We start from the raw sequence: 19,359 nt of genomic DNA, 5'->3' as shown, positions 1-19,359 counted from the left end.
TAGTTACCTGATCACGCGCGTGAACTCGACAATCGACTTTTTCATTCCTGAAAGATCCTGAAGTATTCAGTATTTTTCTTCCACAATTTAAACCCAAAATTCGTGAGAGAAAAAGGAAACTGAAAAAGACTGTTTTTCATTCTTTGTTTATGCTAATTAGTAATGTTTTTTTGTTTTCAAAATGTATTTTCTTATATAGCTATAAATTTGACAAATAACTTGACTGATTTACATCCACTAAATTGTTTTATCTTAGGTAGAGAAAACGCCTCTCAGAATTATGTTTTGGTATATGAGGGAAGGACCTGGACTGGAGCTCAGAGCTACTGCAGAGAGAATTACACTGACCTGGCCAGTGTGAGAGATGAGACAGAGCGTCAACAGATACTGAATGTTACACGTTATTATTATGGTTCTACTGTATGGATTGGTCTGCACAGAAACAGACTGTGGTCAGATCAGAGCAACTCTTCCTTCACATATTGGCTGCCATATACTCCAGGTGATGTTGCACAACCAGATAATGGTGCAAATGTCCCAGGACAGCAGGGAGCTCAACACTGCACAGCTGTGTCTTTAAAATACTTTGGTCAGTGGACAGATGAAGGATGCTTTGCCAGTTTGCCTTTCTTCTGTTACAGTGGTAAGCAAATGTAGCTTCTGTAATGAAATAAAATAATAAGAATCAGGGGAAAAATCAAGCAAATTTATTACAATAAATTGTTGATGTTAATATGCCATTGTTATTTGTGTAATTCACAAACTTTTATGCTAATGCTGGCTCTGTCTTCTATTTGCTTTCTGGTGAACATGATGATCATCATATTGACCCATCAATTCAGATGTTTATGGTATGTTTGTGGAGATATGTGCTGTTTTCAGTCCAAAATTAGTGTTTTTCAACATACATCAACATTACCGGATTGTATTGTTTGTATTCATGCACTACTGACCAGTGTTCTTTTTTTGTTTTTTTACTGATCAGTGATGGGACTGAGAGTGAAACTTAGAAGTGCGGGAAATCTGGCAGAGTCTCAGATTAAAGAGTTTGTGATTATAAAGGTGAGGATCAGTTCAAAACACTCATAATGCTTTTAGTTTTTGTTGCACAAAAAGAAACAAAAAACACATGCAAAATAAATACATTTATTTAGAACAACTTCACAACAACAGCATAATAATAATCAAGTGTAGCGTCAGTTCTGGCAGGTCACGTTAGTCAAGCTCGCATCAGCTGATCCACGTCTACCTATAGGAATAAGAAGCCTATATATAAGATCCTTTAGTGTTATTGCGATTCTCAGGAGCGAATTACCCTCCTCTATCCCCAGCTCCTCCTCTTGTCCGGTCAGGATTTGGCATTCTGATTCCCCTTTGAATCAGACTAAATTCTCGAATTATGGGTTCTGTTCTGTTTCCCCAAAGGGGGGTTATTGCTGCTCTCCCTGCTCTTATCCATGCTCGGCTGCATGGATGCGCAGGGAGTTCTTGCCCAGAACAGAACCATACTGCCAATCCTAACTGTATGCTAATTGTCAATTTGACGACAGTGGTCCTGACAGAAATAATAATAATAATTATTATTATTATTTACAGATTTTTGTAATATATTTAGCTAAAAAATATCTCACAGAAAATAAATCCCATGTTTCAGCTCCAGGAAGAATTGATCAGACGAGGACTTCCCAGCAACTTCACAATGCATTTGAGAAACTATCTTAAAATCAAACCATGAGAGAAAACAACAGAATTTGTGCACACACGAACATGGTTTTAGGGTTTGTATTTTTGCATTTTGCATGTTCTTTGTCCTATTGATAATAGCAATTTTGAATGTCACATGATTGTCTTGTATTGTATAAAAATGTTTTTTAAACAAATATAAGATATATGTAAACTGCAGGCTTTTTTTTCTTTTTTTCTTTTTTCTTTTTTAACTAAAAAATTATTAATACAAAGTAGGTTGCTTGTACTCATACTATTAGAACTTTTTATATATATAATCAAACTAATCAAACATTTTGTGTCATTTTGTGTTGCAATGATTTGTTAATTTGGCCCGATACACTGGGATAGGCTTCAGCATCCCTGTGACCCTACAGAGAACAATCAATTTGGTGAATAGATGGTTGGATGATTTGTTAATCTGTCTAATGAAATTTACTTGGTAATTTATTAGTCATCAACCAAACATAATGACAAATCTTTTTTTATCAGGGATACAGTTGTATTTGTCTTTGTTGTCAGCACAATACAGTACAGTGGAACGATACAGTACAACAACATACAGTGGAACAACCACATGAAAACAGACATCTGACGTGACTTACACATCATATGACACAACATTTTGTATATAATTTTTGATTGCATGGTAATGTGATATTATTTGGTACTATTTACAGGTTTATTGTACACTACAATAAATAATCACACACACACAAAAAAAATTGTTTCTTTCTCTTCCACTCCAACTGCACTTCTGTAGTTATGGACCTCTAAAGTCCACTGGGGTTGATCAAGGAAAAGTTTACAGTAGTAGAAAATAAAAAAATCTTGTCAGTAAGAATTATAGCATCAGTCAGGATTATGACTTTGTGATTTACACAGAGACCAACCAAATGGAGGGCTATTAATAACCACCCACATTGCAACATTGTTTCGGCCCAGATCCGGCCCACATCTGGCACTTGTGGAATGCGGATCTGGCCCACATGTAGCGTGGAATGACGGCCCTTGGGTGGCCCACTCCTGTTTGCCAGATCTGGGCCACAAGCAGGCCATAGCAATGCCACATGTCAGCCAAGAGCAAAGAAATCAACCAGAACTGGACCTTATCTGAGTCACAAAGTCTGTGTATATTAAATATGGAGTCATTTCAGCCTAAATAAGCCTGTTAACAAGCAGAATCACTGAAGGAAAGAAGAGAACAGAAAAAGAGACGAGCAGAAACACAAGAACTACAACTGACTTCAGCCACAGTCTTAGATTAAATCAACTGAAGAGAAAAGAAGACATTAAATCTGTGAAGATCTCAGCAGAGGAGGATTAAACAACTCCACAAACAGCATTACCAGCTTCACTTATTACTAACCAGACTGACTTTATTTCTGTCAGACGTCTACAAAAGTTTTTATTGAGAATTAACAAAGGTTTAACTCTAATGTGTTTCATTTAAAGTCACCATAACAGTGATTCGTGTTTCCATTAGTTGGGCTCTTAACTCTTATTATATCTTTTGTCTGTTTTGGCCGCTGTGACGTGTGTTTGTCGAACACATTTGCATTAGCAAAGAAAGCTAAAGTGAAATGAGATCAGATGATGATGGTTACCTGTTGATGGATTTATAATCATCATGAAATAACCTTTCACTGATGTCTTTGGAATCTAACAATTGTGTTGAGCTATTAATATCTTCACATCACAAACCCTGTGTTACTAGCAATATTATAACAGTCAGTTTAAATCTTTAAACAAACATGAGATAAAAAAATTCTGCTCATGCTGACACACACAGATATCAACAATCAGCGTATGAATCTCAACAATGGTGACAATCACAAATATTTAGATAAACAGATTAATTCAGAACATCACTGAAAAGCTACTAATTCACAACAAAAAAACAGCAAAAAATAAAAGCAAATATTTAGAATCAAACAAAATAATAGGACAATTCAGCTGCATAATTTATTCATGTTGCAATGCATGCTGGGAGTTTTGTACTATGCTGGTACCCAGCATGCATTGCAGCAAGGTACTTTTGATTGTCACCATTGTTGAGATTCATACGCTGATTATTGATGTCTGTGTGTAACATATTAAACTGACTTTTTCGCGTTCATGTTTGTTAAAATCTTCTGATTGTTATAATATTTCTGGATCTCATGCTGCAGTAACACAGGGTTTGTGATATGAAAATATTAATGGATCAACACAATTGTTAGATTCCAAAGACATCAGTGAACCAATTTATTTCATGATGATTATAAACCCATCAACAGGAAACCATCATCACCTGATCTCATTTCACTTTAGCTTTCTTTGCTGCCGTAAATGTGTTTGACACACACACTGTCACAGCGGCCAAAGAAAGACTAAAGATAAACTAAGAGTTAAGAGACCAACTAATGGAAACACGAATCACTGTTATGGTGACTTTAAATGAAACACAGAGTTAAACCTCTGTTAATTCTCAATAAAAACTTGTGTAGACGTCTGACAGAAATAAAGTCAGTCTGGTTAGTAATAAGTGAAGCTGGTAATGCTGTTTGTGGAGTTGTTTAATCCTCCTCTGCTGAGATCTTCACAGATTTAATGTCTTCTTTTCTCTTCAGTTGATCATCTTAGACTGTGGCTGAAGTCAGTTGTAGTTCTTGTGTTTCTGCTCGTCTTTTTTTCTGTTCTCTTCTTTCCTTCAGTGATTCTGCTTGTTAACAGGCTTATTAAGGCTGAGATGACTCCATATTTAATATACACAGACTTTGTGTCTCAGATAAGGTCCAGTTCTGGTTGATTTCTTTTCTCTTGGCTGACATGTGGCATTGCTATGGCTTGCTTGTGGCCCAGATCTGGCAAACAGGAGTGGGCCACCCAAGTGCCGTCATTCCACGCTGCATGTGGGCCAGATCCGCATTCCACAAGTGCCAGATGTGGGCCGGATCTGGGCCGAAACAATGTTGCTATGTGGGCAGAGTCTATAGTCTGTAAGATAATACTTATTTAAATAAGTGTCCTGTAAATTATACAGCTTGCAGACGAAACGCAATAAACACGGTCTTGTTATCTCTGTTTGGGAACTCAGCCGTATAAGACAGTTCTGAGAGATAGTTAACAGAAAAACTTTGACAACACACTTTGCTCAGGCATTTCAGAATGACCAAAACAACATTTCAGATGCTGAGCAACGACATCGATCCGCGGCTGGTTGGTCCAGTTATGCCGTCCCACTGCAAAGTCACATTTATTTTTTGATGTGCATTGAGGAATTTATTCTGTAAATGTTAGGGATGCACTGAAATAATAAATAAATTATTTATTTGAAGTGTTCAATACTCAGGTTTCACTCTCACTTTAGCCGTCAGTCGCTCAAGGCCCATGTGAACGCTCCACTCATGTACTTGCTCATACTCATTGGAAAAGCAAAGTCCACTAAAACAATGTGCCAACATGAAATGTTGTAGTAATATAGTCTTGTTTCTGTTTGCAATTGCCCTACATGGTGTGGGATAGCTGGCTGTACCCTTTTGTTGAATGATCCACTCCTTGCTACGCTCAGCTCACATGCTCTGATAATACCTATAGCTTTAGCTTTAGCTTTATATTACTATGCATTGTTTGAATAATTGGTCAAAAAATAAATCTTTTAAATCTGATTCTGTTGCATAAAATTTTAATAATATATTGATATTTAATATGAATGAAGCCTATTTTCTGTCCAATTTTATTGTGTTACTTTCATTAAAAGTGTGCTTACTTTATTTTATTGGATTGTATTTTTTTTTTTATTCAGTATGTTTAAAACGACTGAATTTCATTAAAAAGTGTAATATTAATACAATTACACAAAAAAGCTAATTTTTTAAAAGCGCTTTCGGTTTGGGTTTTCGGCCAAGATTTTTCATTTCTGTGCATCCCTAGTAAATGTGTTTCTATTATAGTTTATGCGCATGTTTTCTTATCAGATAAAAAATCTATTCAACTCAGTTGAGCGCAGTTTTTTAATGCGCATTTTTACATTCAACATAATTCAGTAATGAAATATATGATTACTATTGTGAATGAGTTATTGAATCATTTACTCAACCAATTTATTCAAAAACATGAAATCGTTCAGTAGGATCTGGTGCATGTATTTCTGGACTCCCATGCGCATTTGTTAAGCTACATCCACACACAGAATAGAATAAGCATATTTTAAGCCGATACATCAACATCTCTCATCATTGGGGTGGGGGAACGGATTTCGACAGCTGAACTATTTGCCGTCGGATTCTGTTCCCCCTATGTTTCTTACATAATGAGGTTCTAATATTTATCAAATTGCCACTGGTTACTAGATCCAATAGCCTAGTGGTCAGTGCACTGACATTCATTTTTTTTCAGCTTATTGCAACCCGAGTTCAAGTCCCGGGTCTTCAAACTTTCTTGATACTATACTGTCCTATCATAATAAAAGGCAAAAAAATAAATTCTTTAAACTGATGCAAGTTAAGCTCCATCCACACACAAAATAGAATCAGCATTTTTTAAGTCCTTACATCAACACCTCTCATATGGGAGTGGGGGAACGGATTCCGACAGTTGTTTTTTGCCGTCGGATTCTGTTCTGTTCTATTTCTGACACACTGAGGTTCTAATATTTATCAAATTGCAGCAAATTACTAGCCTCAATAGCCTAGTGGTCAGCTGAACTTCAGCTGGATTTCAACAGCTGAACTATTTGCCGTTGGATTCTGTTCCCTCTATGTTGCTTACACGATGAGGTTCTGATATTTATCACATTGCAACTAAATGTTAGACCCAATAGCCTAGTGGTCAGTGCACAGACATTCATTGTTTTTCAGCTTATTGCGACCCGAGTTCAAGTCCCGAGTTGTCAAACTTTCTTGATACTATTCTGAAAAAATATATTCTTTAAACTGATGCAAGTTAACCCCTTAACCCCGAAGTGTCGGGACACGGCGGGACACACCCCCGCGAAAAAAATTAATAATCAATTTACTAAGCAACCACTGAATGGAACAGTAAAAAATAGGTATCAATAGAGACTCAAGAAGATGTCACAACCATAGACTGTAAAAAAAGATGGACGACGCCCCTTCGCTCTCTTCCATTGATGAGAACTGAAGCCGCCGGTGTCCCGATATGGCGCTGACATATTGGAACTTGAGTCTGCGCAGTAGCGATCTCGGGACCAGACCTGCGCAGTAGTGAGCAGGAAGTAAGGCCGCGAAATCAATGCTCCGCCCTCACTCTCGCAGAGTGCATTCTGCACACTTTTTAAAAAATGTATTGCAGTACGACAAGAAGCTTGTTAAAATAAAGTAAATACAGTCTCCTCAGTCCTCCGAAGATCCCGAAAAAAATGTCCGTTGGTGCTTCAGTGACTACTTCGCTCAGAGAACCTGTCAATCACAGCTGTCAATCATGAAGTTACACCACCGCATCACGTAACTAACTAAAAACCAACTTATTTTTGAAACAGACACAGCAAATGAAAGAAACCACCTTTGGAAAACAGATATTTGAAGTGTATTTAATTGTTTAGTTGGTCTCACGTCCCGTTGAATAACACGGGGAGGCGGGGCTTATGACCTATACTAGGACCAGTCACCGGGGGGCGATCGAGATGCTTTGGCTTCACTTTTCAGGGCTTGTGCGGCACGCTTGGTCACAACATGTAGAATGCAACAGGACGTTTCTGAATGGTTAGTTGATGAATTTATAGCTTATGTGTAGTTATCTTCTAGTCATTGATTAGCATATTCTTTCATGATAATCTATAAATCTCATTCCCAGGGGCGGGGTTTATGTAAATTCTAGGGTTCGTGATGTCACTAGTCCTTAAAGGACAAGTTCGGTATTTTACACTTAAAGCCCTGTTTTCAGATCGTTTCTGATGAAATAGAACAGTTAAGATTGAAATTTGGACACATGCTGTTGGCCCGAGAATTTTCAGTTTCTGTGGTAGCACCCCCCCACCTCCACAATGGCTGCATAGGTGCACTGGAACAAAACTCACCGAGTGGTCAGGGGTGTTCACTGATATGCTCACACAAAAATCGCTGCAAAAGATGCTTTCCAACAGGTTTTATCGTAGTTTTTGTCCAACTCCATTGACTTGTATTGGATTACTCCGCCGCCGGAGCACATCCAATACAAGTCAATGGAGTTTGACTCCAATACAAGTCAATGGAGATTTTTGTGTAAGCATATCAGTGAACACCCCTGACCACTCGGTGAGTTTTGTTCCAGTGCACCTATGCAGCCATTGTGGAGGTGGGGGGGTGCTACCACAGAAACCGAAAATTCTCGGGCCAGCAGCATGTGTCCAAATTTCAATCTTAACCGTTCTATTTCATCAGAAACGATCTGAAAACAGGGCTTTAAGTGTAAAATACCGAACTTGTCCTTTAAAAAGCAATTTCTTTAAAAGAAAATATCTACCTTTGCTTTGAACTTTACACACTAACTAAAGTTAGAAAAGTGAAATCATAATCAACCACCCCTTTAACTTCCCCATTGCAGCAAACAGACATTTTCACAAGTAAGCACACCATGCACACACCAATCATGAGTGAGTTTATTACATATACTCTTAATGTTTAAAAAAAAAAAAAAATGTGGACACCTCTATTAATTTTTATTAACCATTTTGATTACTTAATAGTATGTACTGAAGAACTTAGTGACTTTAACATTTTCTCACATTTATGTATTTGGTTGACATTGTTATCCAAAACAATTAAAATTGCTTTAAACGTATATTGCATTTTGGAACGGGATGCCCATCCACTCATGTAGGTGTTATGGTCAGGTTTTGTAATGATTCATGTCTGTGTTCCTCTGTCTTGTCCCGTGTTTAGCAATTCCCTGTTATGTTGATTAGTCTCTCCAGGTGTTTCTGATTAACCACGACCCCCTGTTATCTTGTTTAGATTGTTTGCCCATGTATTTAAGCCCTGTGTCTAGTCTCAGTCTTTGTGAGTTCTTGTTATTGTATGTTGGCTGTTTGGTTCCTGTGTCCTGTTTCCCGAGTCTGAGTTTGTCTAGTTTTGGATTTATTTAATAAAGTTTGCTGCATGTAGATCCTGCTTCCTCCTATCATTCAGCCAGCAACACTACAGGTTTCCACATACTTTTGTCCAAACTATACTGCTATCTTTGCAAATGACTGAGCTGTACTATGCACCTCTCTGTAGTTTTGTTTTCCTGTAGGACTTCATTTGGTATTTCACATGGATCAATCTCAACACAACACATTGCTTGAACATGGTGGCCAGCAATATATCAGCTACCAAAATTCCCAGTGGCAATACAAAAAAAGACTTGAGGAGAGCAGAGATTATTTTCCTTCGACATGCAGGGCGAAGCAAAAATAATTCAAGCTCTGTTTGTTCAGACATGCACATATACATGGTAAGTCCCACAGTGAAGTACAGGTAAGTGCATCATGTTAGAGAAAGATGGAGGTTAAAATCGTTTTTCTCTATTTTCGTGTCCAACAAGTGAACAAGGTGTGCTCAGCCCTTGTTACCAAATACAATAGAACATGGACATGTCAAAACATGTCAAAGAGCCTTGCAGTTTCATATAACCTTTTATAGTTGTTATTTAAAAAATAGTGTCCAATTCCAGGTCCAATTGTCCAACAAGTGAACAATACAACGTGGTGTGCTCAGCCCTTGTTACCAAATACAATAGAACATGAACATGTCAGAACATGTCAAAGAGCCTTGCAGTTTCATATATAACCTTTTATAGTATTTAAAAAATGGTGTGTAGAAAAAATTATTATTTTTTAAGGAGTCATGTCATGAGATGCTTAAAAACAAATTCAAGAAGAAAAGATTACATTTGACGGATGTTGAAAAAAATGAATACATTTTGTAGCAGGTTCACCAAAGTAAGGAAACAGGTTATTTCACCAAGGGCCCAACAGACTAAAACACTAAAAAGATGGCAAGCATTGAAGACGTAAGTATGCCAGATGAAGTGACACCTTTCCACATATATATATTTATATAGGCCGACATACAGTACTGGATACATTACTATTTGTAATGTTTTTGAAAGAAGTCTGTTCTGCTCATCAAGCCTGCATTAATTTGATCAAAAAAAAGTAATATTTTTAGATATATATTATAAATAATTAAAATAATGGTGTCCTATTTGAATATAATTTAAAATATAATTTATTCCTGTGATCAAAGCTGAATTTTCATCAGCCATTACTCCGGTCTTCAGTGTCACATGATCCTTCAGAAATCATTCTAATATGATGATTTGATACTCAGTTATTATCAATGTTGGAAACAGTTTTGCTGCTTAATTATTTTATTTTATTTTTGGAACCTGTGATACTTTTTTCAGGATTTATTGATGAATAAAAAGTTACAAAGAACAGCATTTATTCAAAATATATATTTTTTTCTTCTAACAATACAACTCTTTACTCTTTAAAAAAGAAAGGGAAAAAAATGACTGACCCCAAACTTTTGAATGGTAGTGTGTATTGTTACAAAAGATTACCATTTTGAATAAATGCTGTTCTATTTTAACTTTTTATTTATCAAAGCATAATCAAGGCTTTAGACAGACTAGAGAGAGATGCACATCAACTTAACTTTAATGTTCTTTGCTGACATCAAACTTGGAGAGGAGAGAACACAAGTCTTCCTGATCGCTGTCCCCGCAATTCACTCTCATGGTGTTTTTTCTCCCTCTCTTTTCGTGACCAGAAGGATAGTTCCGCCTAATTTTCTCATCGATGTTACCAGATAGAGTAATCTTCCATGAGCAAATGCTAGTTTAAATATGGCTACTTTCCTTGAGTACTGGTTTGGCAAGTGAGGGGTGCACCATGGTGTGTGTAGCTGTTTGAAATGCATTGAAGTTAACTTGATAACTGAATGAAATGAAATAAACTCTTATTGTATAAAGTATTTTTGGTGTTCTTTTCTGTGTAATGATATTGGATCAACATGCGTCACTGAACATCAAAAATGTAATCACATCATTAAACATACAAAACAATGAAACTAACAACTTGAGACGATTGATGGGCTGTTACAACAAATCACATTTCATCTCCAGAAAGAATTTATAAGGTGAGGTCTTACCGGCAAAACAAATCACATTTAATTTCCAGAAAGAATTTATACGGTTGAGGTCTTCCCGGCAACTTTACAATGCATTCCATAAAACCAGTCCATTAAGCAGGATGGACAGCATTCCTGGACGATGGTTTGGTTTTTGTTACACATTGTTTTAGGTTTTTTTTTGTACTATCACTAAACTTTTAAGTATTGTTGACAAAGTGTGTCAAGTGAATGCTGCATGTTGTCCATTCTACTGTTTGATGAATAGGCTTGCTGTGAATTCAGGCATAGGCTCTTTTTTATGTATTTAGACATATAATTTTGTTCTTTTGCTTTATGGTTTAAAAATGATAATGAGGAATGCTTTGACACTGTGTGCAGTTTTATCAAACATTAAAATATATTTCCATAGCTTAGTGTTGCAGTGCATCACAGATTTTGGTGATATATGTCCACAAACCAACCAAGACATCTGCACTCACAAGTTCAGAAAGATGGAACAACGGTTGTTTTCAAGCACGGTTAACAGTTGTTTTCAAGCACTAGTTTCATGTAACAACAACATGTGGAAGGTTCTTATAGAGTACATCTATAATGGCACCTATGTGCCTCAACAGGTTTCTTTGTGTCACATGAGTTTATAAAAGTGATCCACCCATATTTAGCCAATACTATAAATATTAAGACAGTCAGGTAATCTAAAACAGAAGCAGCAAGAGCAAGAGAAAAGAAGAGACTTCAAATCAAAAGGTAAACTGTCGTCCCGACATTTGAAACATTAAAGTAATACATATTGAAAATAGAACAAATGATTTGATTGATTGTTTAATTTATCACAGGTTTTATATGTGCTTAATATGTTTCCACAGCTATGTTTCCATTGTTTCTGTTATCAGGTAAGACAAAGATTTCCATAAAATATTTTATCATTAAAAATCGTAAATTTACATTTTTGTATAAAAATGTGATTTAGCATTTTTCTGGTGACTGATAATGCAGTAATTATTATTATTTTATTTTATTTATTTTTTACCATTTTGAGTTAGAGTACACTATTAGAGAATACAGTCAGAATACAGAATAGAGTACACTGTTAGACTTTGCCGTAATTTTACAGTTACTTACCGCAAAAAAACACAGTAAAATACCATTTATATTATCTACGGTTAACTACTGTAATATGCACTGCATTGTGGGTATTTTTATGAAATTTACAGTAACTTACTGTATATGGGAATTTGCAGTACTTTACTGTTTACGCAAAAGCAGAAGTGCTACTGTAAATGAAGAAGACAGATTTCTTGAAGTGTGTATATGCATATGTTTTAGGCATATTAAAATATCATATGATAATGTTTTATAGTTTGTTTTATCATATATATCATATATCATATATAGTTTATATGATAATGTTATATAGTCATTTTAAAAAGGATTTAAAATTAGTTCTTTGTGAGAGACCAGAGTAATTTTTATATTAGCATTTTCTCCAATAACAAAATAATAATTATATATATATATATATATATATATATATATATATATATATATATATATACACACACACAAAAATTCACAACTGGTTCCCATACAGGCAATCTTTTTTTTTTTTTATGCCAGGTAAAACAGTATGGTGATATAAATGTATTTTTATTTTATTTTAAATAATATATATATAAACTTTGCTTAGTTACACCTCACAAAATTTAAATTGTTGCTCGAGTACAAAGCCCGCGCAACAACCTGGGTTTGTGTGACGTCACGTGTCGAGTGCGCGCTCATAACGGACGTCCCTGCTGAGAGAGAGTGGATCGCTATGGCTAGACGCCAGCTGGGGTTTTTTCTGAGGTAAGTACTTTTTACTGAACAAATTTATTTTATAAGTTACTTTTACAAAGTAAACCATTACCAATATCAATTAAATATAGCTACATTTATGAAGAAAGTAAATAATAAAATCGAAATAGGCTTTTAATAACAGCTCACAGGACAGTCTAAAGGAACTTTACTTAATTTTACTTTACTTAGTTTTCCTCGAAACTGCCGCTTTCATATCCCATTAAATACCACAAAATTGACTGACTGCCTTTTCCAGTAGATGGACCCAATCTAATATTTACACAAACAATGGTTTTCCGTCTTTTTTACGACCAGTTATGGCATATTTTACTCGTCAGTTAAATGTGTGGCATTTTGAAGTAAGTTAAGTAAGTTAGGCCTAGCTCGTTTTCTCAAAGGCACTCTCTCGCGCTCTCTCTGCCCCAGGCCTGGTTCTATGGGGGTGCTATGCACCCTCAAACGCATAGACAGTATATAAGCGACCCCATAGGTTTCAACGGAGAGAAGTGAAGCAAATTAGAAGCTCTTACTTCCTGATGGCTAAGCGTACTGCGCAGACTTCTCCCTTGACTTTATCGGACTTTATGCCTCCACGTCCCACCGATTGACTGCGAGCTTCTCCTCCTGTCTATACGGTAATTTCCAGAGAGTCGCGTGGTTATGACGCAATCGTTAGCCTACTTTTACAAAAACTGTTTCTACGGGGCCATAATGTAAGATACAAGGTAATGGAGCCTTTTATACAGTGTCGTGTTTCTTTAGAAATAAACAATGGACAAATGGAGTCTTTAAACGCCTCAGATGTGAAGTTATTCGCTGTCAAAGTGACGCCAAAATGAATGGGAGTCAATGGAATGCTAACAGCAGGTGAAGGCTTGTTAGCCAATGGCGGCTCCCGGGGGTGGTACGGAATTCGAGCGCTGGATTGACCCCCTGCTCAAACGCAAGCAAGAGCAGCCTCGATTGATACTGTTTATAATATATTGGCGAAACAGATTTGTCAAACGCTCCAGTGCATATTTGTGCTTATTTGTTTTCGCGCTCTGGAGAACGCAGGAGTTTTTATTCAGTGCCGAATTATGCAGGCTCGCGAAAACTCTCATTAACAAAGTGTAGACAAGATGTAAGAGATGTGACAGCGACATACATAGATGCTGGATTCACTCTGCACAGGACCGAAATATGACATGTTAAAATAGTAATGCATTTAAAGCAATGTAAAGGCAGACTAATTAAAAAATATTCATTGCAAAATATTTTTTTAATTCTATGCCAATTATTGGTAAAACTGTCATCTGATTGTGTAATTGATCAATCTAGCATTCATCCTAGATCTGTGAATTATCATGTTCATAACATATAGGCTAGTCATTAGCCAATAATCATTGATGAAAAATAATGTTTCATCTGTTTCTCTCTTTTCCCTGTCAACAGGAGCTAACTACAGCCGAAAGGCTCTTTTAAGAGCCTCAGCACTGAGCATCTTTGGCTTTGTAACTAAGTATGTTTTAACTAACTATAAGATGCATTATGTGATTAACATATTGTAATGCATAACTTGCAGGGCTCTACACTTACATTTCTTTTTAGGAGCACTTGTGAGAATCAAGAAACATTTCTGATTATTTTCAGTTGTACACTTTTTTTCAGGATTCTTTGAATAGAAAGTTTAAAACAACAGCATTTATCTGAAATAGAAAGCACTACTGTTCAGTCAGTATTTATATTATTTTTTTTTTTTTTTTTTGGGTTGTTGAATGAAATGAATAATTTAATTCAGCAAGGATGCATTAAATTGACCTAAAGTGACAGTAAAAACATTTGTAATGTTACAAAAGCTTTCTATTTCAGATTTAAAGGGATAGTTCACTCAAAAATGAAAATTGTGTCATCACTTACTCAACCTCGTGTTGTTCTAAACCTGTATGGGTTTCTCTGTTCTGTTGAACACAAAAGAAGATATTTTGAAGAATGTCGGTAACCAAACAGTTGATGGACCCCATTGACTTCCGTAGTGGGGAAAAAAAATACTATGGAAGTCAATGGGGTCCATCAACTGTTTGGTTACCGACATTCTTCAAAATATCTTCTTTTGTGTTCAACAGAACAGAGAAACCCATACAGGTTTAGAACAACACGAGGTTGAGTAAGTGATGACACAATTTTCATTTTTGAGTGAACTATCCCTTTACGTTTGAAGGGCCATAAAGTTGCTCAGTGTACCTTTAACGTAATTGTACATTCAGGCCATTAATAGAGTTCCCTAACAAGGGATGTGCAATAAAGCTATACTATTTAAACTAACTCGACTGGTAATAACTGCTGTTGCACAAGTTGTTACCTCGTCTGTCCATGAACAAATTTAGATTAAATAAACTCATGACCATTTCTCACACATTTTCTCTGTTTTTTTTTTCTTTCTTTTTTTCAGATTAGCCATCAGTGGTTTACCGGTATGGAGGCCAGTCTAGACCAACTGGGATGCTTTTTCATGCTTCATGCTTTTTTTGCGTATTGTCATGATCCCTGCTTTGATTTGTTATGAATTCAGTTCTCTTTTTGCATCCTCCTTTTGATTCTAAACTGAACTCAAATGGCACTGCGAATTGGGTAAGAGACAAACATAAATTACTTAATAGGGGAAATTGACAGATGAAATCATGCTGATGACCTCTGTCTGTGGTGAAGTAGTGAGTTTGACGTGTAATTAAACTTGAGGTTCTGTGGGGTGCGGACTGGATCGATTCCATTCCTAGAGCTTCTGGACAAATCTTTGGGGTGCGTGATGGGGCAGTGAACCCAAGGTTACCCCGTGAGTCAGTCCTAGAGTTCCTCATGTACGATTTTAGGGAAAAATCGGGTTTGTTGGATACGTCGATTTCTTAGGCGTGCCGCAAGAACACCACAGACACAGTGTAATCACCATGGAAAAATCTCAGAGTAAAACTGGGAGTTGTGAAAAAATATGATACACCGGTGTATTGCCAGATGAGAAGTTTATCTATGTATCATCTTTTTACTCTTTTAATTAAATTCATTTTATAACTGTACTGTACATCTTTTTTAATTGTTTTTATACATGTTTTAAAGTGCCCCTATTATGCTATTTACTACAACACTTACCTACAACAGGTTTACGTGCATCAAAGGTAAAAAAAAAAAACTGTTTAATTTTCTCATAATGTATTCAGATTTTCAGAATCAGAATCAGAATCAGAAAGAGCTTTATTGCCAAGTATGCTTGCGCATACGAGGAATTTGTCTTGGTGACAGTAGCTTCCAGTACACATACAATATAAAGTGACAAGACAAGTGACAAGTAACATAAGTATAAATAAAAAATAGAAAAAAATAAAAATAAAATAGAAATAAAAGATTATAAATTATAAATATATATAAAGTTATAAGGTGCTATAATGAAATGTCTGAGGGAAGTATTGCACATGTTTGTTCCACAGTAGGGGAACATTTAAGTGTTCATGAGGTAGATGGCCTGGGGAAAGAAACTGTTCCTGTGTCTGGTGGTTTTTGTGCTCGGTGCTCTGTAGCGTCGACCAGACGGTAACAGTTCAAACAGAAAGTGTGCTGGGTGTGACGGGTCCAGAGTGATTTTGCGAGCCCTTTTACTCACTCTGGATGAGTGCAGTACTTTGAGTGTGGGAAGGGTAGTGCCAGTGATTCGCTCAGCAGTCCGAACTATCCGCTGTAGTCTACGGAGGTCGGTTTTGGTAGCAGAGCCGAACCAGACGGTGATGGAAGTGCAGAGGATGGACTGGATGACAGCTGAGTAGAACTGTACGAGCAGCTCCTGTGGCAGGTTGAATTTCCTCAGCTGACGCAGGAAGTACAGTCTCTGTTGGGCTTTCTTCACAATAGAGTCTATGTGAGTGTCCCACTTCAGATCCTGAGAGATGGTGGTGCCCAGGAACCTGAATGACTCTACTGCAGTCACAGTGCTGTCCATGATGGTGAGTGAAGGGAGTGCAGGGGGGTTTCTCCTGAAGTCCACGATCATCTCCACTGTTTTGAGCGTGTTCAGCTCCAGGTTGTTATAACTGCACCAAAGAGCCAGCTGCTCCACCTCCTGTCTGTACGCAGACTCGTCACCGTTCCGGATGAGTCCGATAACAGTAGTGTCGTCCGCAAACTTCAGGAGCTTGACAGAGGTGTCTTTAGAGGTGCAGTCATTTGTGTACAGGGAGAAGAGCAGTGGTGAGAGAACACATCCCTGTGGAGCACCGGTGCTGATGGTGCGGCTGTCGGACGTGATTTTGCCCATTCTGACTAGCTGTTGTCTGTCTGTCAGAAAGCTGGTGATCCATTGACAGATGGAGCTAGGGACAGAGAGCTGGGTCAGTTTGGTCTGGAGCAGTGATGGGACGATGGTGTTGAAGGCAGAACTAAGGTCCACGAACAGAATCCTTGCATAGGTCCCTGGTTTGTCCAGATGTTGTAGGGTGTAATGCAGTCCCATATTGACCACATCATCCACAGACCGGTTTGCTCTGTAGGCAAACTGCAGGGGGTCCAGCAAGGGTCCAGTGATGTCCTTCAGATATGCTAACACCAGTCTTTCGAATGACTTCATGGCCACAGATGTTAAGGCAACAGGTCTGTAGTCATTGAGTCCTGTGATCTTTGGTTTCTTCGGGATTGGGATGATGGTGGAGCGTTTAAAGCAGAAAGGGACTTTGCACTGCTCCAGTGATCTGTTGAAGATCAGTGAGAAGATAGAGGCCAGCTGGTCAGCGCAGGTTTTCAGACAGGCTGGTGAAACACCGTCTGGGCCTGGTGCTTTCCTTCTCTTCTGTTTCCTGAAGATCTGACGCACATTATCCTCACTGATCTGAAGTGCAGGGGGGGAGGGGAGGGGGATGGCTGGAGGTGTTGATGGCTGTGTAGAGAGATGGTCAGGGCGGGTATGGGGTGTCTGATCGGGGGTCTCAAATCTACAGTAAAAGACATTCAGCTCGTTCGCAAGATGCTTGTTGCTGTCGATGCTGGGGGATGGTGTCTTGTAGTTGGTAATGTCTTTCAGGCCTTTCCACACTGATGCAGGGTCGTTGGAGGAAAACTGGTTTTCCAGCTTTTTGGCATAGCTCTTCTTAGCCACTTCAATCTCCTTTGTCAATGTGTTCCTGGCCTGATTATACAAGATCCTATCCCCACTCCTGTAGGCATCTTCTTTGACCTGACGAAGCTGTCTGAGTTTTGGTGTGAACCATGGTTTATCATTGTTGAATGATAAGTAAGTCCTGGTAGGGATGCATAAATCCTCACAGAAACTGATGTATGATGTTACAGTCTCTGTGAGCTCGTCCAGATCGCTGGCAGCAGCTTCAAAAACACTCCAGTCAGTGCATTCAAAACAGGCTTGTAAGACCTGCTCTGTGTCGTTGGTCCATCTCTTTACAGTCCTTATTACTGGCTTAGCAGTTTTAAGTTTTTGCCTGTAAGTTGGTAGAAGATGAACCAGGCAGTGATCGGAAAGTCCTAGAGCTGCTCTGGCGACGGAGCGATATGCATCCTTTGTTGTGGTGTAGCAATGGTCCAAAATATTATTGTCTCTGGTGGGGCATGTAATGTGCTGTTTGAATTTAGGCAGTTCACGTGTGAGTTTTGCCTGATTAAAGTCTCCGAGAATGATAAGAACAGAGTCCGGGTGTTGTTGTTCTGTTTCTGTGATCAGATCAGCCAGCTGTTGCAGCGCCGTACTCACGTGTGCTTGCGGTGGAATGTAAACACTGATGAGAACGAGCGAGGAAAACTCCCGCGGCGAGTAGAACGGCTTACAGTTAATGAAAAGCACTTCCACATCAGGACAGCACATCTTCCTTAACACAGTTACATCAGTACACCACCTTCTGTTGATGTAAAAGCATGTCCCACCTCCGCGCGTTTTCTGAGGCATTAGGCAACGTCTCCGCGGTTTAATGACGAGAGAAACGCTTCTGCAAAGGGATGGATGGTCCGACGAAACGTTGTGTCGTTGTAGGAGAGGAATGTGAACAAACGTTGACACAACATATCAAAGGTTGGCTTGCTCATCCTAAAATTTCGGACCCACTGCTTCTTGTTAAAGCCCGCCACAATATGCTCCCACCAGTCCTGGGGTGCGTTTCCCGAAAGCATCGTTAGCCAACTATGGTCGCAAGTTCCGTCGTTATCAGCATAGTTCAACGATTTGGTGTTTCCCGAAACCATCGTTCAAACGAACGTTCGCAAACAGCATCGCAAACTTGTGTGGTTGGAACGACAGCTCTCGAGCTGTCGTTAGAAGCATAGTTTCTAGTTTACATTAGATGTAGACTGAATAAATCCTTATCTTTAGCAAAATAAGCAAGCTGACATTCAGTACAACCCGTGTTATTTATTTAGAATACATACAAATGTAATTTATGTCTTTTAGTTTGTCAAGAGATTTAAAGCACCGTTTTTGAAGACTGCGCATGTGCGAACGTGCTCTACTATGTAAGAACGAGCCAAATATTGAGTCTGGTAATAAAGCAAAATAACTGAGAAAAATTAGAAATGGTCTTCAGATGCCATGTCTGTAACTTATATGACAAAATCTAGCGTTAATTCGATCTCAAACAGATTAATTAAAATAAGTTATTAGTCCACCACGTGCGAGACGTCATAAACCAACGTGGTTGAGCGATACTTTGCGACAGACGGTTTCGGGAAACAGTCGTAA

The 19,359-nt window shown here is 38.0% G+C and overlaps 1 protein-coding gene across 1 annotated transcript in view; it reads left to right on the top strand.

The window, feature by feature from the left end:
- Positions 1–11,472: 11,472 nt before the first annotated feature.
- LOC309477541 (macrophage mannose receptor 1-like) overlaps positions 11,473–19,359 on the top strand; it is a gene marked incomplete at its 3' end in the record, with an annotated part of 33,434 nt that continues 25,547 nt past the window's right edge. The window contains exons 1-2 of the mRNA XM_082140819.1: positions 11,473–11,573; positions 11,693–11,719. Of these exons, the coding sequence (XP_081996945.1) occupies positions 11,695–11,719 (25 nt within the window). The remainder of the gene's footprint in view (positions 11,574–11,692; positions 11,720–19,359) is intronic.

Source organism: Leuciscus leuciscus (assembly GCF_965113295.1).
Source record: "Leuciscus leuciscus genome assembly, chromosome: 16".
Taxonomy (NCBI): domain Eukaryota; kingdom Metazoa; phylum Chordata; class Actinopteri; order Cypriniformes; family Leuciscidae; genus Leuciscus; species Leuciscus leuciscus.
The sequence above is the reverse complement of the archived record's forward strand: the minus strand, read 5'-3'. Positions and strand labels throughout refer to the sequence as shown.